Source organism: Equus przewalskii, chromosome 8, assembly GCF_037783145.1.
Source record: "Equus przewalskii isolate Varuska chromosome 8, EquPr2, whole genome shotgun sequence".
Classification (NCBI taxonomy): domain Eukaryota; kingdom Metazoa; phylum Chordata; class Mammalia; order Perissodactyla; family Equidae; genus Equus; species Equus przewalskii.
The window spans coordinates 49,924,684-49,947,410 of NC_091838.1; the positions used below are offsets into that span (position 1 = coordinate 49,924,684).

General features: G+C 42.4%; 1 protein-coding gene across 4 annotated transcripts in view; it reads left to right on the forward strand.

Moving 5' to 3' along the window:
• Nucleotides 1–5,231, forward strand: part of ATP6V1C1 (ATPase H+ transporting V1 subunit C1) — a 42,394-nt gene extending 37,163 nt beyond the window's left edge. For all 4 annotated transcript variants that reach the window (XM_008541058.2, XM_070630732.1, XM_070630733.1 and 1 more), the window contains 2 exons: nucleotides 779–905; nucleotides 2,024–5,231. In XM_008541058.2, the coding sequence (XP_008539280.1) occupies nucleotides 779–905; nucleotides 2,024–2,119 (223 nt within the window). In that variant the 3' untranslated portion in view covers nucleotides 2,120–5,231. The remainder of the gene's footprint in view (nucleotides 1–778; nucleotides 906–2,023) is intronic.
• Nucleotides 5,232–22,727: the final 17,496 nt, after the last annotated feature.

The window sequence follows — 22,727 nt, forward strand, 5'->3', positions numbered from 1 at the left end:
ATAATAGGAAATGGATTTGGAGAAGCCAAAGGGCCGTTCGTGAGAGAGAGATTGTCAATATCACATAGTTTATTACATGCATATAAGTCTTGTCCCTTAACACCAGGTTTGGAAAAAGAGATCCATCCTGCTGTACTCTGATTCTTTTTTATGTAGTTATTTAAGTTAAAAGTCAATTATAAAATATTGGCCAGTGTTTGTTTAAAAGAAAGATCTTTCAAATATTTTACATGTAGTTTGGTACACAGTATGCTAATGACTTATGTTAAGTCATTGTTTCATGTTAACCTAAAATATTTTATTATTTTGAGATTCTTAAAATCTCAATCATCTTGTGATCCTCTGTACATGTTGTTTATACTAGAAATAGTTAAAAATACTTATCTGTGGTCATGCTCACTATTTTTAAATTTCTTTGAATTTTCAAAGTAGATGTAGGTAATCTCATGTTGTTTATCATCACTAAAGTATCTACTAAGTTTATATATTATTACTATTTCCTGAGGGTATTCATAGATTACCTTAAAAATTGAAGAGTAATTAATTAATAGTAGACAATTGGCTCTCATTTTAAAGAAAGATTTCTAGTGGACAGTGCAAACCAGAGAAGTTCAAGTCTCTTTGTATATTAGTTGAACTTGTAAAGGTGGTCATTAAAATGAGAAACCGTCCTCCTGTTAATTATGATTAAGGAACAGGAGGAGAATATTTGCTTTCAAAAGAAAATCTCTTTATATGTTTGCTTGTGTTACATACTGTATTTCTGCTTCCCTCTAAGGTATGGCTTGCCAGTGAACTTCCAAGCGATGCTACTTCAGCCCAATAAGAAAACAATGAAGAAACTAAGAGAAGTATTATATGAATTGTATAAACATCTGGATAGCAGCGCAGCAGCTATTATTGATGTAAGTACTTCTTAGATAGCCTAGTAGCATAGAAACTGGAATGAATTTCAGAAAACGTTATTGGAAGAAGATAGAAAAGGGGTAGTAAGTATTGTGATGGTCTTTTTCTTATTTCTCTCAGGTTCTCAGAGTTAATTTGTTAGATAAACATAGCAAGTAATTTGCCTTGTTTACTCTGTTTTATACTAGTTAGAGCTGTGCTTTGCTTCTTGGTATTTCTAAAAGCCAGTCATTATCTTGCTGTAGGTCAGATTTTATAGCTCCAGAAATATAGAAGCAACCAATGATACTAGATGATTACAAAAATTATAAATTGCAGGGAGGAAGAAAATAAGTACTTGCTTTAACCTTATTTGGCAGAAGTAGTAGCGTCAATAGATAAGCATTTTAAAGGGAACTGTCATTTTTCTAAAGTGGTGTGTGTTTTTATCTTCTTCTAAACAGAAGGTATAAACAAAGTGTGTGTGTTTTTTCTTGTTGCTGTTGTTTAAAATTGTAGTGGGCTTTTATTTTGTTGATTTTAAATATCTTGATTGTTTTCCTCTTTCGGATGGTAGTATCTCACGTGTACATTAGTTAGAACCCATGAAAAGTTAGTTTTTCTTGATAGAAGAAAATGTAGGAAATGATTTTCATGGAATTGTTGATAAAATATGAGGTCTGACTTTGATAGATAATTTCCTACCAGTAAATTCTTATAAAATAGGTATATAGTAAGTGATATCTTTAAAACCATACTTAGTTTATTTTTATAACATTTTATAAACCCTGTATCCCATAAACTCAGTACCCCAAGCCTGGATTTGAAAAGCAGTTGTTTACAGTATACATAAAAATGGTTACTAGGGTCAAGATTAAACACCTATGGGCTTTGGAGTCAGAGTGCTTGAATCTGGCTTTACCACTCACTGTCTGTGTGCCCAGGCCACGTCAGCCTTTCTGAGATTGTCTCCTCATTTGCAAAATGGAGGTGATAATACCTAACTCAGATTACATTAACATAAATGCATTAACTGAGCCCAAAGTAGGTGTTCAGTTGGAAGGTAAATGGTAATACTTTATTTCTTCTTTTGCTTTTTGTAAATACTTAATTGAATAATTGTCTGATTTTTCCATAGGCTCCTATGGATATTCCAGGCTTAAATCTGAGTCAACAGGAATACTACCCCTATGTGTACTACAAGATTGATTGCAACTTGCTGGAATTCAAGTGAAAATGAACTCCTCCCCAGACAGTCCTGTCCTTGTGTTGGTGTATGCTCACAGACGTAGATATGACAGTACTTTTATCTCTTTATTATCCTTTGCTTGCCTCTGACCCCTTTTCCTAAGTGAGTTCTCCCGTAGTGGTCCATTTCTCAGCATTTTCTTTTTAAAGGAAAATATATGTCTCATTTCTTTTTATTGATCAGGTCTGTAAAATGTGTACTGAAAAAATCAGAGTTTATTTATAAACAGAATAGTTTATTTAAACAGAAAGTCTTTCCTCATTGGTATTGTGGTATGCATTAATTCCATTTGTTACTATTGTGCACAAAAGCCTTGTTTACAAGGGAGTGGTGTAAACATTTATACCATTTTGTCCACTGTGTTTAGTAGACATAACTGTTCAGTAGTTATTAAATTGTGATGTAAAGAAATGTGAGAATATTCAGGTATGTGCTTTCTGAATGTTTCAAATTACAGTCTATGAGCACTGTTGACACCCACAGGAGAGAATAAAATTACCTGTGCAAAGGTGTATTGTGGTGTGTGTAACTTCAGGAGATTACACTTCAGTTTGAGAGTTATTAAATGATATCGTAGCTAACTTGCTATGCTACTTGTAAGATTTTGTTATACACTGAGGTGTGACCATTTGTGTCTGACTTGCATATGATTTAAATGTGCCAAATTTGGGTCAGAGCACAAGACACTAGACTTTTAGGTCTCTAAAATAATTAGGAAGTAGGGCCCATTTTGAATAAAGTTTAGCAAAACTGCAGCTTTAGTCATTTGTTTCGTCTAAGTCCTTGTTTTATGTGGTTCTTTTTTAAGATCTATAATTATAAAAGCTTTCATTTTGACATTCATGTCACTTATGACATAGTCTGAAAATAGAGGCATTGCTGGTCTTAAAAACCTCCAAAATGAATGACTCAGTAGCTTCATGAAGAGCTGTGAAAAAGGACCACGTGGGCTGCTACCCTTCCTGTGCACTCACAGGCCTGTAAATGGGAGAGAGAAGTTTACATTTTATTTTAAGGGCATTTATAAACTATTCTATTCCCTCTAAAAAATTAGTCTCCAAAATCCTTTTTATTTCAAAAGCTTATATTATTTCAAAAGTAATTGTTAACTTCAAACAAATATAGACTTACATAAAGTAAAACATGAGAGACAAACCCCCCTCACCCACTTTTTCTTCCCAAGGAAGTGTGTGTTTCCTTCCAGGCCTTTTTCTGTATCCCCACAACATATATCTCTCTCTCTCCACACACACACACACACACACACAGAGTTTATTTTAAAATGAAAATGGGATCATACTGCACATATTCTGTCACTTGCTTTCTGCTTACTAGTATATCCAGGATATGTATGTGTCAGTGTATCTAGAGCTACCTCGTTCTTTAACCAGCTCCATGGTTTTCCGTGCCATAATACAGCCTGGATGGATATTCAGGTTGTTTTTAGTTTTTGCTGTTACAAACGCTGCTGCAGTAAACGTCTTTGCACAAATATCTTTGTTTACCTGTATTAGTATTTTTGTAAGAGAGATCCTGGAAGTGGGATTAGTAGGTCATAGGGTATATTTAAAATTTTGATACCTACCTGCAAAGTTATCTGTCAGAATTCTAAATTCAAGACGTGTTTGGGATGCAGATTTTATTTTCAGTTTTCCTTTGGCTAAGGGGAAGCTGAAAAGTTTTGTTTTTGATGTCAGAAAATTCTGGTTCTCTTTCTTCTTTTGCAAGTGTTGTTTGAGTCTTAGTATCTGTAAAATAGGTTTAATTTCTGTATCATAGGGGGATTGACAAAGTAAAAGATATGTAGGCTACACGATGGCTTTAAGATTTTATTTAGACTTGAATATTGTTCTGCTATGAGTAGGTAGGAATTGTGTCGTTTAGAATCCCAGAGCATGTTGGGGACTGTGGGACTCTTGCTGTGTTTCTCTGAGGGACGCAGTAAGCAGAGTGGCTGAGAGTGCAGCTCTGTTCCCGAAGAGCTCAGTGATCGCCAGGCCCCAGTCCCCACTTTGTGGAATGGGGATGACTAGAGTGCCCACCTCCTGGGGCCGTTGTGCTGAGCGTGCACATAAAGTTCTTAGGATGGTGCCTGGTAAAGATTTGATCCACGTATTTACAATCCTAGAGGAGGGCCCGTAGCCCCTTTTTCACTTGTGTTTAATCTGGTATATGTAATTGTGGAGTCTGGAGGGTAGAAAGAAGTAATTACATGGGTGGGGGGATGGTGAATAATAGAGTCTGTGTCTATAACATAACATTAAAGCTGTTTGCCTGTCTCTGAGCTCAGACCCTGTTGGATTATTTATATTGTTCATGGCAGCTGCCATCCCTGGGAAGGGACTGTTCCCGTAGCTTGCCTTGGTTTGTTTGCTGCAGAGTCCACTGGCCCTTCTCTAGGATAGAGCTCAGATAACTGAGATCCATTAAACATTTATTGAATGTCTGTTAGAGACCATTCTGCCCACGCTCACATCCATCACCTCTTCCTTCCTGTGGTGTTCATGCTGGGAGGAGTGACAGTGCCCATTCTGCACATGCAGAGGCTTAGAGTCAAAGCAGCTAAGTGATTTCTTTGTTAAAACTCACGAATTCTAAGTCAGAGTCTGAATTTGAACCTATTTCCTACTGCCGGGTTTTTCCTTCCTACCATGGCTCTGGCCCTCCACTAGGTACTCTACAAGTGAGCCAAACACATTCCTTAATTTTGGTCCAGGTTAGATAATGGTATAGAAAAGGTGTTAGATGTGGATCATCAGAGATTAAATTGTGTTGGTATTTGGCAGGAACCTAGGAGCCCAGAACATCCCCTCAGTGAGGGGTGATGATGTGTCCAGCTGCTGCATGCTCATTTCACTGGTCTAAGTTATTCAACCTAGAGGATTTTCCTTCCTCAGATAGTATTGCTGAAGTTGCTTTTAAGACACTGTGTGGTCTGAGTGGAACATACTCCTTATGGCTTTTTGAATGAGCACACGTCAAGTACTATCTTTAAACTAATACTTTGTACATAACAAATACTCAGCAAATGTGAACTTTTCTGTGCTCTCATTTCAAAATTAGTCTCAAATATTGAAAATAAAATATAAGAAATTGATCTGGATATGAAGTTATTCTTCATTCTCATCTGCCTTTATTTTTAAAGAAGAAAAGTAACGTATGCACAAGGTTAAAAATCATTTACACAAATATTCTAGAACAGCTTATAATGAAAACCTTGAAGGCCTTTAGAAAAAATGTGGTTATTGTTTCTGTTGACATCAGTAAAAGAGGTTTGCTAGAAGGTCTATAACAGTATTATGTTCTAGAGGAAACGTATTGAAAACTTTCCTAATTAAGTTCCTGTTGACGTTTACCCATTTCAGTAATGTAAACTTATTTATGGTCTTTATTTTTCTAGCATAAATAGCTGTAAATTAATATATGAATGTAATTCTGGCTTTTTTTAAAAAAAGGAATATAATACATCAGAACCATTTTATTCACCAGCCAGTTTACTCTTAGCATTTAGATCTGAGCCCCTGGACATGAGAGAAAAAATAAACAGAGTAAAATCATGGAAGTGAATCAGCAGTAAGAGAATATCTTTTGGGGTCGTTAGAGAAGAAAATGAAACTGAGGACACGCAAGACAACATCCATCATACCAGGAGTGGTCAAATAACGCAAGAAGAAAACAGCGTACAACAGGTAGAGGGCATCCCCGCAGACACAAACAGGACGTTTCCTGACAGTTGCTCAGTATTGAAATTGATTGTATCCACAGCAGTTCTTACTTGGGGAATTAATAAAAATGCGGGTTCGTTGCCACGCTCCACAGAGACGTGATTTACAATCTTGAGTAGGTCCGAGGGCATAGTCTACGTTTTTAACAAACACCCAGGAGACTCAGGTGCTGGTAGTCAGCCAGTTAAATCTGAGCTGCCTTTTAAAGTTTCTTGCTCTGAACCCCCACATAGGGTCATTGACTTAGAGTTTGTGAGCATCTGGAGGTCTTGTTCAAATAGTGATTCTTCTCTGTTTCACTAAGACCACACTTAATAGGATCACTGTGGATAAATCAGCTTTTCTCGTCCTGTCACCTGAAGAAGTGTTCTACGTCATTAATCAATAGAACCAGGAAGTTCTGCCTCAGCAGAAACTGATCAACGTAGATGTCTCTTATCCTTGCAAGGCCGTAGAATATCACATTGAAATTTGCAAAAACTGTCTAAAATGATCAAGGTTACATTTTTATCTTTTAATTGAAAACCCACTTTGGGTGGAATTTATCACTGTCTATAAAGTATAAAAGAACAATCAAAACAGACTTTCAGAGAATGGTTTGTATGAGGAAACCAAAAAAGGAGTATGAAGATAAAAGTGAAAAAAGTTGCGTGCAGTAAAGGGTATTTTGATGTTAGAGGAATAAACTGAGTGTACAATACTACTTTGAACTTGAAAGTAGTCATTTTTTTTTTTGACCAGAGGATGAACAGAAACTATCCAGAATATCAAACCTCAAGAGATGCTTTTGTGTATTTAGCCATTTCCTAGATAGGTGGATGACCTCTTTGGATATTTCTATGACAAATTATTCTTAATTATCCTTTTCACCAACACAACTTGCCAGATTTTATATTTATATATCTAGGTACTTGTTTGGGCTGATTCTCGGATTAACTACAGGTCAGTACCGGTTTTAATGTGTTATAAGCATAAAGTCCCTCGTTTTTTAAAATAAAAATGGTGACTACACGGGTGCTATATTTTACCACAAGAGGGCACTCTGGTGTCATAGAAAAGCAAACAGGAAGTTTCTTCCCCATGCTTCCCTTCACCGTTGGTTGTGAAACATAGAGTTGATGTAAGAATCCCAGAGATGCTCGGTAGCGTTCTCATTCAGAATATTTTGGTATGACTCTTTGTTAATATAAAGTTTTCAGAAAATGTTAGATGACTCACGTTCATTTTGTGACTGTGTGTGTGTGTGTGTGAGTTTGTGTGTGTAGAACCAGTGTATAGAACCCAGACATTTTTCAGGTGACTAGTGCCAGCCAGTGACAAAGTTTTTACCAGTCAAAAATAAAATGAAAAATGTGATATATTTATGTGCATATTTGTCTATGTGTGTTTGCATATATAATCACTCATTCAGCAAGTCGTTCCTCAGCTCATCCTGTGAACAGGCCTTGTTTTGAGTACTGGGGAAATGATGCTGAGCAGTAGAAAGGCACAGTGCCTCCCTCGACAGGCCCTACTACTCATCCAGTGGCACCCTTACTTGACAAAATACAAATTTGGCAACCCAAAATTAGAAAAAGTATTTTACTGATATGTGAAATCCAGAATCTGAAACCATGCTTAAAAGTATCTGTCCAGAAAAGTTAGCCTATAATGTTAGTTAGTGGGTAAAGAATAGACTCATATTTTTTCACCTCTGACCACACAGTTGGTCTGGTTCAGCACTGTCCAAAAGAATTTTCTATCATGATGGACATTCTTTGTCTCTCCTACCCAATATGATAGCCTCTGCCACACGTGGCACGTCACTTGAAACGTGGCTGGTGTGACTGGGGAACTGCATTTTTAATCGTATTTAACTTTAATTAATGTAAATAGCTCCATGTGGCTAGTGGGGCTGCATTGGACTGAGCAGGTCTAGTTGGTCACACTTGAGCAACGAGCTGTTTTGCCCTTGAGTTTCCAATATGCCCCATATCCTGTGGCTGTTTTTATGCCTTTAACTTAAAGAGCCAGCCTAGCTTCTATTTACTTTGATTGCCAGATTTAATTTCCCCACAAGCCTGAGAAACAAGGAGAGGAAAAGATTGCTTTCTGAATCGTTATTGATGTGCCTCAGATTGCTACACAGACAGCTTTCTCTTTGATCACAAAAGACAACTATGTATACTTTGTGCCTTTATGTGCATGAGGGTAAACCGGTTGCAATATTGAAAGACCAAAAGCTGTCTGATGGGAAATATTGAATCAGCGGAATTGAAAACACAGCTGTGTGGTTCTATTGGGAATATAATTTCTTCTGTCAGTCAGTGCTCACTCAGTGTTCATTGTATACAGGGCATTCGCTACACCAGGCTCTGTAAGGAGACATTGGGAAAACACTCAGCACATGTTCTTGAATGACATTATTTGTCTCTATTGACTCTTAGGAATTCAAGAGATTCATAAAATAGTGAACGGCTCAGGTCTCTAACAAGAAGTCTAGCGACTTACAGGGAGCCCTTGGAAAGAGGCAAGTGGTATATGAAAGGGATAGCAACCCTGTTGTTCTCATCAGTGACACATTGACATGGATCTTACTTCTTTGTGAGCCCAGTGGCACCACTCTGTGGGGCAACTGGCCCAGGGAGAAGGGAGTGCAGTCAAAACCCAAGCTCCTCCCTCTCTCCTGGCGCTCCCATGTCTGCCCCTTGCTCCTCTCTCTCACCCTTTGCGCCCAGGCACTCAAGCTCCCCGCCCCTCCCCTCCCAGCCCTCCTCTCCCTAGTCTATTTCAACAGCCTCCTGACCGGCCTTCTTGTCCCGCTCTCTGCTCACCTTCAGTTCACCCCAGCTCCGCTGCCAGAGGAATGTCAAGTCACTGCTCACAAAGCCTGAAGAGCTCCTCATTTACCCACAGAAGAAAGTCCCTTTGTTCAAATTGCATTTTTTTTTCCTTCTTTTTAATTTAGCTTCTCCACGTCTTTTCTGAAAGCAGAATATTGTTTAATGTTTGTTTTTTAATTTGACCAGAGTCTCTTCGATGGGGGAATATACACTATGGACATTTGTTATGAACACTGTAGTGGTCTGCTTTTCTCTTCTGGCCCCTCAGAGCTGCCATGTCTGCCAGGGTCAGATCTGTGCTCTTTCCTGGTGTGATCTTGGGCAGCCTGACATCCTGGGGTCTGAACTGGTTTCCTCATCTGTAGAAGAGGGATAATTATGATATCATCGGATTATTGGGAGGATTGAACCTCATGGTATGTACAAATTCTGGCAAGGTCCATGGCACAGAGGAGGATTTGACATGGTGACTGCTATTTTTATGGTTAGTATTATCCTTTTTTATACTATTTGATTTTCATTTCTTTTTTGCTTTTTTCTGTGTCTTATATGAATTGAAGTTAGTTTCCCTTTAATTAGATCTATTTAGAAGGCAAATAGCCCCATTAAAAACCTACCAGGATCATATGGCCATCAATTCCACTCCAAGATATATATCCAAGAGAACTGAAAACATACATCCACACAAAACTAGTACAGGAGGTTCATGGCAGCATTCTCTACAGTAGCCCAATAATGGAAAGCACCCAAGTGTCCATCAGCTTATAATGAATGCATGGATAAACAAAATGTGGTACATTCACACAGTAGAATATTATTCAGCCATAAAAAGAATGAAGTCTCCATCCATCCCACAACATGGATGAATCTTGAAAACATTATGCTAAGTGAAAGAAACCAGACACAAAAAGGCCCCATATTGTATGATTCCATTCATATGAAATGTCAGGAATAGGCAAAACCAAAGATACAGAAAGAAGATAAGTATCAGGCAGGGACCAGGAAGAAGGAGGGGTGTGGGAGTGACTGCTAATGGTACCGGGTTTCTTTCTGGGGGCATAAGAATGTTCTGGGATCAGATAATGGTTGCACGTCTTTGTGAATAGACCAAAAAACATTGAATTGTGCAGTTTAAAAGGGTGAATTTTATATCTGTGCTATTTCTCAATTTAAAAACCTACCAGGGATTAAGTTTTTTACAAATTCTCTCAATTCTTTGCTCATATGTTTATCTATCAATGTAGTTTTTAAAAATTAATTTGAGGGCCAGTCCCAGCGGCCTGTTGGTTAAGCTCAGCGTGCTCTGCTTTGGCAGCCGGGGTTCAGTTCCCGGGCAGAGACCTACACCACTGTGTTAGCAGCCATGCTGTGAGCCGGCCATGCTCACCCACATGCTAAAAAATAGAGGAAGATTGGCACGGATGTTAACTCAGGGTGAATCTTCCTCAGCAAAAAAAACCCAAACTCACTCTTGCCCAAAATCCCTCAAGAGTGCTCCACTGTGTGTGAGGCACTGCCCTCCGCCAGTCCATGGATTGCTTTCCCTTGAATAAAGAACATCAAACTCGTTACTAAATTTTTTTTTTTTAAGAAAAAAACCTTAATTTGAATTCCCCTTTGTGAGGAGTTTTGCACTTTAGTGTTTTACTCCTTTCAATACCCTTGCTATTTTTTCTGAGGTTTTATGGTCTCCTTTTCTGTCCTTTATTTAAAAAAAAAAAAATTTATGTTTTCCTTCGTTCCACTCATCATCCCAGTTAGGCTTGGCTGCAGCGGTCCTCAGACCCTCCTTTTCAGCAGTTGCCCCTCTGGTTCAGGGAGCTCGCGTGTCACTGGCAGTCAGGTCCGCCGTCAGCACTCACTCCCAGCAGTGTCGGGGAGAAGATAAAGTGTCTGGGACTGCAGTGCTCTGAGGATCTCTTCCCACTGCGTTAGTGTACATGGCACCGACAGCTTGTCTAGGCTAAAGTATCCATAGTTCCTTCCTTCCTTCAACAACCAGTTACTAAATGTGAACGTTACAAGTTCCTCGAGGGCGAATCCTCATAACTCAGCAAATATTTATTAGTTGCTGAATTCCTGGGTGCTGGGGTGAGAGCATTTAAATAAGGAAAGGGAACCTGCCCGCAGGCCACTTCCCCAATAGTGATTGATAGGCAACTGACATGTAACAAACAAGACCTTTCACCTCTGAACCTGTGACGTGATAGACAGTGACCTGAACTGGTAGGGATGGTGAGTTGTGCCCTGGAAGATGCCAGCCATGTGAAGATCTAGGAAAAGAACATCCCTGGCTGAAGAGAGAGCAGATGCAAAGGCCCCTGAGAGGGAACCAGCTCAGAGGCTTTGAACAGCAGAAGGTCCACATGCCACCAGCTCAGTGAGGGAGGGGTGTAGAAAGTGCAGCAAATGCAAGTGAGGCAGGATCTTCTAGACCATGGGGAAGAGTTTAGATTTTGTTCTAATGACAAAGAGAACCCATTGTGGGGTCTGATTTACAGTTGTGAAGAATCACCCAGCAGGGGTCTGACTCGTGTTTGTAACCCCAGTTTCTTAACATTCGTGTTTGGCACCTTCATAGGAGGCCCTGGTTCATCCAGAGGGTGGGTTTATTGAGTATATCCTGTGCCGGGAAGTGTGCCGGACTCTGCACCCGCAAGCTCTCCACCTTGTCACTCTTTGAGTGTTTTGCAACCACTTTTAATGCTCTCCTGCAAATGCTCATAAAGATCCAGGGAGAATTCAGTAATTTGTACACTTTATTACTGATTTCTTTTGCAGCTGCCCTGATTTCTTTGAAATCATAGTCATTTCATGTTTATGAAATTAGTTGGCATTTAAATCATATTTGGTACCTAACTGGCTAATTGTAGCCCTAAACTAGTCCCACAGTAGTCCTTTTAGAATAGCAAACATATGACAGCAGGGTTTTGGGGGGTAGGGGGCATTCTGGTTTCTCTCTCATTTTCCCAGTATGTCTGTGTTTCTCAGTTCTGCATTCCTTAGAGGAGAAAGTTGTCGTTTTGCTTCGGACTCTTATGGCCGTTTGCTGGGAGAAAAGAGGCAACACACTCTAATGATCAACTCAATACGAAAAGTGTAAATCTGTCATATAAATTGTTGCTACTCCAACTTCCCTCGTGCTTCTTCCTCTTAAGTCATTTAAGGTGTCCGTTTGGCTCGGCCACATCAGATCCCTAACATTCTTTCAGGGGAAATACTGCAACCTGGAAGAGACGGGAACATTGTGCTGTATGAGTTGACTGCCTGAGAAGCGTTAGTGTCAGCTCTGGAATGGGGCCCATGTAATTAGGTCCTTAAGTTGAAGGGAAGCGTCAACTTTTCCATAGTCAGAGCTTTCCAGATTTTAATTGGCAGCTTGCCCTTGCATCAGAATTTCTTTTCTAAAATAAATGATTTGGAAGGCTCTTATCTTTACACCCAGACACGCAGCTTCAGTTCCTCCTGCCTAGGAAAGTTAACTCTCCAGCTATAATATGGGACGCAGTGCTGTTCCTGTTTAATCAGCCTCCAAAAACTCACTAATTCCCACATTTAAATTGTAAGGCCACAGTAACATTTATTAGACTCTTCTTCCCACCGTCACCCTCCTGTGATGCCATTGTTTATTTTGCCATTTTTGGTTTCCTAGTTTCCCCCCCTATTTTTTGCTTCTTCATTTTGGTTGGTCAGAATCTTTTAACATTTGGGGTCCGTTTTGACTGGCTGACCCTGGTAATTCTTCTGTTTATTCTCTCTTCTTTTTTTCTCCCTTTGTTTCAGAACCCCTTTCCAGTGAAGCTGCTTTTTCTCCTGTCAGGATTGCAGTTTAAAAGAAAGCCTACTTGCCTGAAATTCCATGTTGCTAAGCAGCCATTTCAAATCCTTTCTGAAGTTATATAAATATCTATATATATCACATGACGAGATTTATTATAATGAATTGGCTCACACAATTATGGAGGCTGGAAAGTCCAGAATCTCCACAGCTGATGTCCCGGTTTGAGTCTGAAGGCCAGAAGCTGCTATAGAGCTGGGAAGAGCTGCTGTCCAGTGCAAAGCCCATCAGGCAGGAGAATTCTCTCTCCCTTGGGGGAGGTCAGCCTGTTGTTCTAATCAGGCCTTTGACTGTTTGGACGAGGCCCACTCACCTTAGGGAGGGCAGTCTGCTTTACTCAAGTCCACCAATTTAACTATTAATCTCATCCAAATATGTCCTCACAGAAACACCCAGAATAACATTTGACCAAGTATCTGGGCACCTGCTGGTCCAGTCTAGTTGATGCATGTAGTTAACCCGTCACAGGCAGCTCTTGCTTTCTCAGGAACTACACACACCTGGGCTTGGGCTGCTTTGTTGTTTGATATACACAGAAGTTGAACCAAAAGAAAAAGGACTGAAATCTCAGTTGAGCGCTGTGACTATGAACATTATTATTTTTTAAGTTGTATACCACTTTGGTTTTACATCCTGGTTATATACCTTTTACCATGTTCTCTGCATGGGTTTTTTTTACTGGCCTCTGGTCAACTGTCTCCCATTCTCCACAGGAATTGTTCCAAATCTCCTCCTTTCTCAAGGCCCCTTCCCGACTCCTGCCCCTTTGCTCTCCACTTAAGACCTGGCCTCCTCTTTCACAGATGGGCAAAACAGACTCAGAGTTACTGTGCGTGAGGTCACACGGCTGTCGATGGTCAAACTGGGCTTTAATTGGAAGCATTGGGCTTGCTAGTTCTGGGAGCCTGCTGGGTACTCAGCACTGTGCCAAGTGCTAAACGCCCTCATTTTCCCAACACCTCCAGACTTCCCCCTGCCTCTGTTCTTCCCGTTTCTGGAAAGGTACGTCCTGCTCCACCAGTACTTCCCTGCCACCCCACAGACAGGGCTCCGCTCCGACCTTACCGCGCAGTGCCCGCCCCTTGGTGCACGGGCCTCCTGCGCTTGGTTTGCTCCTGTAAGTTTCTCCTCTTTCCTGGTTTTCCCCTTTACGTTTGTATTCTATAAGCATAATTCTGTTCTTTCATCATAAAATCTCTCCCTTGACCCTGTGTCCCTCTCGAGCTACTACTGATCCCTCCTTTTGAAAAGCTTTTACTCCCCATTCTTTATTCTTTTTAACTCCAAATAAGCCCTCCGCTTGCTGAAAGCCACTTTCCACCTGTCCACTGGAACTGTTCTTGGAGAAGTCGCGGAAGCATCCTGTGTAGTCAGGTGTAGTGCCTGCCCTACTTGATGCCATAGCCTTCGTCCAGAAACTGTCCTCCTTTCTTGCGCCGCCCTCCTCTGTTTTCTGTCCAGCCCTTCCACCAGTGTTTCTCGCACCTGACTGAGCTTCAGGATCACCTGGAGGGCTTGTCACACCACAGCTTGTTGGCCCCGCCCCAGAGCTTCTGATTCAGCAGGTCTAGGGTGGGGCCCAAGGTTTTGCTTCTAAATGGATTCCAGGTGATGCTGATGGATTCCAGGCAATGCTGATGGGTCCCAGGTGATGCTGATGCTCCAGAGACCACACTTTGACACTGACGTCACTAGTTTTTCAGAATGTTCTCTTATTGTGAGCTCTCCTTAGTGTCATCCTGTCTGTCTCATGGATTCTGGTATCATCTATTTTCTGAAATTGTTGCTTACTACCCCATCTCTCCAATCTGGCAGGTGGATGTCCTTTGAGATTGTCTTCAGTATTTGTCGGAAGGGATACTTGGCATCTGGGAAGTGACAGTTCTCTGTGGAGTGGGACTGTCCTATGCCTTGAAGGGTGTTTGGCCCTACCTAGTCACTGGAACAACCAAAACAACGCCCGCCCCGCCCCCCCACCCCCGCATTTCCAAGTGCCCCCAGGGGTGTGATGCTGTCCTGGTTGAGAAGCACCAGCTTCGCCCCTTGCCTGCCTCCTGTGTCCTAGCACACGCCTAGTCCATCAAGCAGAGACCTCTCCCTCGTACCTCAGCCTTCCTCACTTTTAATTGGTCACTAAATTCCATCCATTTATTTCTAAAATAGCTCTTAATTCTGTCCCCTCCTCTGCATTATCCATAGCATAATCAAAAGCATAGGTTTTAAAGTCTGGCTCCTTGACAGGAGTTCAAATTAAAATCCCAATTTGGGCATTTAGCAGCTGTGTGACCTTAGGCAAGCTAACTAACCTCTCTGAGTCTCAGTTTCTCCAATCTGTAAAGAGAAGGTAAGAACTCCTTCATACAGTTATTGTGAGGATTAGCAGTGAGAAGCACTGAGCACTTTTTCCTTGACCCAGGTGGGCCCTCAGCAAATAATAGCTCTCTCTGTGGGCCTGACAATTGCCACCTCAGACTACTGCAGCTGCCTCCTTCCTGCTTCCAGGCTCAGTGCCCAACCCTTGCTTGGTACTGCTGCAGAAAGTAGCTTTCTAGAACGCAACCTGGCCAGGTCACCCTCTGCTTAGGAATCTTCCTGGATCCCCATTGCTCATAGTAAACTTAAACTCCTTAGCGTGGCCTGCACAGCTCTGTGGAAATACGATTCCAACCTAGTTTTCCAGCCTTACTCATGTCTGTCGAAGCTCCCTCAGCTTACCCACCTCCCCCAGCACTCTCTCTCTGAAGGATTCACAGCCCTTCCGCTTCGCCTCGTGTCTGTCCTCCTTTGCCTAGGAGGCGCCTGTTCCTCCGAGGGCAGCTCCACGGCGCCTTTCTCTTCTCCATGGCACCTTTTCCCTCTCTGCCTCCTTTTGCTCTCGGCCCCCACTGTGTGATGTCTCTTTTGGCGTGTGTGTTGTCTTTAGCTGATTTCGGGTTTCTCCTTCACTTGCTGACTGTGATGTGGTGGAAGGAGCCCAGGACGACACCCACCTTGGGCTGCACCCTGCCTCAGCCCCTCTGGAGGCGTGTGACGTAGGCACGCAGCCCCTTGGTGAGAAGCGTGTGGGTTCTCCTGTCTGCCTCTCAGGTCAGAGGAGATCACATTAAGGCACTTGATACACTTCTCGGGGTGAATACGTTTAGAAAAACACTTCTAGGGACTCAGACCTTTCTCCTTTGAGAGTCACTAGCCAGGGCCATGCCTGTTGAATTAGTTCTCTGTCACTGCCATAACCAATTACCACTAATTCAGTGGCTTTAACAACATGAGTTTATCCTCTTACAGTTCGGTAGGTTGGAAGTCTGACACAGTCTCATCCACTAGATCCAAGGTGTCGGCAGGGCTGCGTTCCTTTTCGGAGGTTGTGGGGACCATCCATTTCCATAGTCATTTGGGTTGTTGGCAGAATTCAGTTCCATGAGGTTGTAAGACTGAGGTCCCCATTCCCTTGCTGGCTATTGGCTGAGTGCCCCACCCACCCCTCCCCCTTAGCAAATAGCAGTTTCTCTCTGATCCTTGCACGTGGTCCCCTAGAACTTAGAACCAGCAAAGGAGGGTATGAAATTCTTCTCACTCTGCCACCTCTGATCCACCCTTCTCTCCCTCTTCTACTCGTACGGACCCTTGTGATTACCTTGGGCCCACCTGGATATTCCAGGCTAATCTCCCGATCTCAAGGTCCATAACCTTAATCACATCTGTAAAGTCCCTTTTGCCATGAAAGGTAACATAGTCACAGGTTCCAGGGACTTTGGTGTAGACGTCTTTGAGGGGCCCCTACTCTGCCCGCCACATTTCTCATTTCTCTAAACTCTGCAATATTACTATGAACATTATTCCCTTCTTTGACTATCCTGTAGTCATTTCTTCCAAAGAATCCTTTCTTTCTGTGATACCAGACTGCTCTTGTGCGTGGTGAGCGAGGTGGTTATTGGCAGCCCAGGTCTGGTCCTCCATTTTTGGGTAATGGTACCCCAATTCTCCTTGGGGGAACTTCCCAGCCCCCTTTCTCAGTGTAGTTGAGGTGCTGTTGACCCAGCAGGCTAGCTCAGAGGTGGGCCCTGACAACGAAGCTTAAGAGTTATTGGGCCAGGAATAGGGGACCTGACCCACACCCAGTCAATAAGATGCAGTCCTGGGACTTTTGTTGGAATTGTTGGGAAAGAGGTCTTTCTCCTTCCTGTGGGATAGACAGCAGGATAGAATGTCAGCCCAGAGATGGAGGTGGTTATCTTGACATCACCAGGGTAGAAGAGAGCATGCCAGAGAACGCGGACAACACAGATCAAAGCAGACCTAAAGAATGGAAACCAGTAGATTCCTGCTGAGTTGGTTTGAGCCCCTCGATTCAGAATTGCCTGAAGCCTAATGAGCACCTGGACTTTTAAGTTACATGTGCCACTAAATTCCATTTTTAGTAGGTTTAAGTTGGGTTTGTGATGACCGGGTGTCCTGACTAAAACAGTGAGTGGAGGTGGAATTACAGGATTTATGTGTTCAGGTAATGTAGCTCTGTCTTCCAGGTCTTCACTGAGATTTTGTTGAATGACCTTATACTATTTGTGGTGCTTGTTATTATTTCTCTGGAGTTCATCTGAGGATCAACAGCTCCTATAACTTAGTGGAAGAACCTCTTTATTCCCTGCTCCAGCCCAGGTAGAATTTTTTTAATTTTTTGATGAATTTTTAAATTTTTAAATTTCTTGATGAATAATTCTGTGCCAAGCTCAGGAAGGAGATGTGTCTGCTTCTGGGGTGCTGTCAGCAGGGCAATGAATGCTTGTACCCATGAGGCAGGGCAGGGTTCTGAGGGGCTGTCACACCCAGCAAGAGGAGAAAGGCGTCCTGCCCACTCCCCCCACTGCCTGTTCCCAAGGCCGTCGCTAACCAGAGGCGGCACTCACATGCAGACCTGGAGGGACGCTCGAGTATAAAGATAACATCCATCCAGGAATCTCCCACTGTGTGAGGAAAACCAACATGGTGTACGGGAGGCACCAAACGAAACGAACAGCAGGGAAGAAAACATGAATCGCTTAAGTAGAGTAAGACTTTTGAATAAGTATAAGAGGATATCACATTTATGTTTATGGGCAAAAGCTAGGTTTCTTGGGAAGTGTTAAACATTAAAAAGTGTTGATTGCTAAGAAATAATTTACTCTCAATCTAATTTAACATTTTAACAAATCCTCCAAAAGCATGTGGACATAGTGTGCTTGGCATGGTGGTTTGCACACATGCTCCATAAACATTGGCCATTATTCAAGTTAATAAATTTAAAAAAGCAAGTTGAAGAACAATATTGTAAATGTGACGATATTATTAAAACATAGAGCAAAACTCCAACTTTCTATGTAAACCCCGTGTGTGTAAAGGCTAGGAAAGACCTGGAAAGAGTCAGTGTCGGGGAGAGGCCCCGGGTGGGAGTGGAGTGGGCCACGAGGACCTTGCCTTTAGCTGTATGAGCACAATGCCACTGGATTCAAGTCCAGTATAATTATTATTTTAAAGAGTTGTTTTGTTTAAGTAAAGGAGTAAGTAATAAAATCCCACAAAAGTCTGCTCTTAGAGTATAGTCTGTAACCTGGGAATTAGTTTATCCCCTTAGCACCAGTATTATAAGTGACTTAAATATCCTTTGTGTTAATCCTTGTTAATTTATAATCACCATTTGATCCAGTGTTTTTAAGATGCAGGCCAAGATCCATTAGAGGCTTGTGACAGCAGTGTAGGGGTTTCAATCAGCACTTGCTTAAAAAAAAAGAAAAAGGAAAGAGACAGAAGGAGGGAAAGGAGGGAGGAATAAAAGAACAGGATAGAATAAAGTAAAAACCATTAGCACGCTTCACAATTGTAAAGGTAAACACTGTTTTGTGAAACTTTATGATGTGAAATGTATTTCTTGCTATGGCTCGTGGCCCAAAAAGTTTGAAAAACACTCATTTAACCCATTTTTTCCTGACTCTGTGAAGTGGCTAAACAAGACTGAATTTTTTCCTTGGCGTTTTTGCAGTGTACGTTATCCTGAATAATTAAATACTGAAGGGAAAAGCAAGCACTGCAGATATCTTCTTGCCATTTTCTTAGTAAGTTCAACTTTGAAGGGCAGAGGGCAAAGGAAGTTGTGACTGTTGACGTTGGAACGTAGGCTGCCCCTTACACGTGCTCACAGACGCCCTCAAAGCTTCTCCCCGTCGAGGCTCAAGAGGCTTCTTCTGGATTCTAAAGTGAATCATTCCTTTGTAACTCAGCGAGGAGCGAGCCAGCAACTAAATGACCTGCCAAGGTTTCTGTTAGCCTCAATTCCCTATTGCAGAACATCAAAGAGACATTCAGAATCACGAGTATTTCAGATTTGTCAATAAAGGATCAAGAAGTCATAGCACATAGATGGAAGCATTTAGAAGGTGATTTTCTGAAGTCATGTGTCAGGACAGGCATACAGTTTGTCTTTGTTGTGCAACAATATAGTTATATTCATGTGAATATGAGTATGGTTAGTAAGAGAAATTTCCAAGCTGAACACACATGACATGCATTTAAACAGGAGATTGAACTGTGCCTGCTCTTGCTGCTTTCCGTGATCCCAGTGGCTCACCTTACTCGTCCTCCCTTGGAGCTCGATCAGCTGTTGACAAGTCCACTGCAGTGCAGGACTCGAACCTGGGGCCTGCAGAGCCCCGGTGTGAGGGAGGGGAGGAGGCCCTAGCAGAAGCTTGCTCCAGTATGTCTGCAGCCAAAGTCATTTAGTTGTCTGTCATTTCTGTTTTCCACAAAAGAGAACAGCTTAAATAATCCATAAGCCCACATACCTATATTATTTTCACATATTATATATGATACATGTATGTGTGTGTGTATGTATAGTGTAGTTGTGATTATTTTTTATGGCCTGTTAGGTGTTCTATTTTCACTTGTCTAATGCATTCTTATTTAGTGTGCTTAATTATCCTCTCTTAATTTTACTGCGTTTGGGCTGTTTCCTTTTTTTTCTTTTTTAAAGATTTTATTTTTTCCTTTTTCTCCCCAAAGCCCCCCGGTACATAGTTGTATATTCTTCGTTGTGGGTCCTTCTAGTTGTGGCATGTGGGACGCTGCCTCAGCGTGGTCTGATGAGCAGTGTCATGTCCGCGCCCAGGATTCGAACCAACGAAACACTGGGCCGCCTGCAGTGGAGCGCGCGAACTTAACCACTCGGCCACGGGGCCAGCCCCTGGGCTGTTTCCTTTTAATAGAAAAGGAAATGGAACTAGAGATGATCATGTTATTCAAACCTATTCTTACTTACTGAAGCAGTGCTCCTGCTGTTTGGCTCTAAGAAACAGTGAGTCCTACATAGAAAAGCAACAACTCGTCTTGCCTTCTTTCCTGCTGAAGTAAATTCCACCTACCAGCATTCTTAGAATCAAGTTCTATTTCCAGTCCATATTATTCCTTGGGATATTCTACTTATTCTGGTGATTGGAAACAAACTTTGGGGAAAACCTTCAGTTCTGAATTCGCACTTCTCATGGTACTTTGCTCGTGGTCATTTTGATGGCAGACCTCACATGGCTAAGAGCCTTCGATGTTCTGATATGATTGTTTGCTTAGACAATGGGAGCTGGGGCGCCCCTGTCTTGGCTTGAAGGTGTAGCAAGAAGTTGAATCTAGAGCAAATGCTCGAGTTAGCCCTGCCCAGGTACAAGTGTGGAACGTGTCCCTCCCCCAGTGCCATCACCTTGATAGGTGTCTAGAGACCTCCTTTCCTCGAAGAGGCTTTATGTGTGTCCTAAGACATTATAATGTAAGTTATAAAGGGTCCAAGTCTTGGGCCCAGACAGGTGCCACCTGTCTAATGGTGCATGGAGGATGGCTAATGGATGGCAGCCAGCCTGGTATCAGAGAGGCTGGTCATACGCTGTTGGTTGTCTCTCAGTAGTGTAGTCCAATTCCTTTTCTCTTCATACCCTGTTGGAAGAGCTCATCTCCCACAATAGAGACTGAATATGCCAGATATTCTCAGCTTCCATTGCAACTAGGAGAGGGCATGTGACCCAGTCTTAACCAATGAGGTGTAAGGAAAATCTGCTGGAGACAGTCTAGGAAAGATTTTCCTCTCTGCTAAAAAAGAAACATGCACAAGAAGAACTCTTCTTCCCTGTCTCCTTTCATTCTGTCTTTGGATGCAGTTAAATGAAGATGTGATGCTTGGAGCTCTGGCAGCCATCTTGAATCCATAAGGTAACAAGCCTAGGAAAAACTCCAATCCTATGAGACAGCAGAAGAGAGCCTGGGTCTTTGATGATACTAAGCTGCCAAACCAACCTTGAGACATCTTTCTTAAGACTTCATATGTGATGATTAAGTGCCTCTATTGTTAACCTATCTTTAGACAGATGTATTACTTGCAGGCAAAAGTGTTGTAACAAGAATTCAATGAGAAGGACATCTGAGAACTCCTCAGCCCTGGTGGTGTTTGGTGCTCACTGGGGTGGAGGCTGAGGGTGCCGACTTAGCTCCTGAACCAAAGGCCCTTTCAGGTATAAGGGCCCCTTGTTCTGGGCTCCGATACCTCTCCCTTTGTTCCCCTCATTCCTGTTGCCCTCCTCATCTCCACCCCCAGCAGCCTGGGTGATCTTTTTGTGGTTTGAGGGTGTAAAAATCTGGCCTATTCTCATGATGAATTTTCTGTGCTCTGAATTTTCTCAGAGGCTAGTCTTTTAAAAGTAAAAACAGACTCCTTTTTTTCCTTCCACTGTAGCATTTTTCAATTTACAAAATAGTGTAGATGCTTAAATGGGGAAAAAGCCAAGACGATGTAGGACGCTGGAGGCTCCCAGGCCCTGCCCCTCCCTCAGAGAACAGCAGGGTGGTGACAATGAAGCTTCTGCCAGGGCTAGTTCTGGTTGGTATCCGTGTAGCCAAGGGCTCCAAAGAACCTCAGGTACAGAGGTGCAGCGAGAGGAGGCTCGACCCTTCGTGAGGAGATGAGGAGGATGGAGGCTCTTTTCTGGGGAGGCGGCTCTAGAATAATCAAGAAGCATCAAGAAATCCCAACTTACCCCACTCTTGGAGAGCATGCCCTGTTACTGTAGAGAAGACAGATCTTCTCCTGTTCTTAGCCGTGTGGGACTTATTCTCCTGGGTTAACCAATCCTTCTGAGCCTAGAAGGCTCCAAGGAGTTCGTCTGGAAATTGGATGGAAAAAAAACCAAAAACCGTGTAGTTGGGGCTCCTCCGACAGTAGGGGGCTCCAGTTGCCCATACGACAAATGTAAAATAAATATTTTCACCAAAGGAAGTTTGTTTTGGTAGCATATTGGACATAGAATTTGACATACATGCTTAAATATCTTTTACAAAGGGAATCTTAACAGACCGTCATTATAGACAGTGCTTAAAAAGTAAGACCAGAGCCATTACTTACAGTATCCAGTATCAGATATGCAGCATAATTATTGAAAATTTAGAATATTATCGGCAACATTTATAGAGGGTGAATAAACGTCAGGCGCAGTGCGCGGTGCTCTGCATCCATTATCTCATTGACTCCTCATAACAATCCTGTGATGATGACCGTGGTCACCTGCCCAGACAGGGCTCTTCCCCAAGCCTGCCTTGGCCCCAGAGCTGTGTTCGTAGAACCACTTGAACTCACTACTTGGGAAATCATTCTTTTCCTTATAAGTGGTCACAGGTGTTCTGGAAACCAGCCACGCCTTTTACAAGAAGGCTTTTGTTTTGGACTTTGAGGGGCAGGGAGAGAATGTTTATCACAGTCTGAGGTATAAGAAAAAAAGAAATGTTCTCATTTGTTCTGAAATCTGAAATCAAATGTCCAGTGGTCGAATCATTTCAGCCAAAGAAGATTTTTGTCCTGTTTACTTGGCCTGCTTCAGGTGTATTTTAGAGATCCGTGTGTTCAGATCCAAAGGTCCTTTTCCCTCTCTCGTTGGTTCAGGATTAGGCCAGGAGGCAGGAAACCTTGGATTCTGGCCCAGCCTGCTCTCCGGCTACCTTGGGTCAAGTCCCTCAGCTGGTAGAATCTTAGTTTTCCTGTGTGTGAAGGGGGGCACCAGAACCGCCTCCCTCAGAACTCGGGTTGGAAATGTCAAGTCTACGCAAACATGCATCATCACTGTTGTCAGGAAGATGCGGCGACGGGGTGGGGGGGGGGGGTTGGATTCAGGCACCTGATGGAGAAGTAGCTGTGCGCAAGATCCACG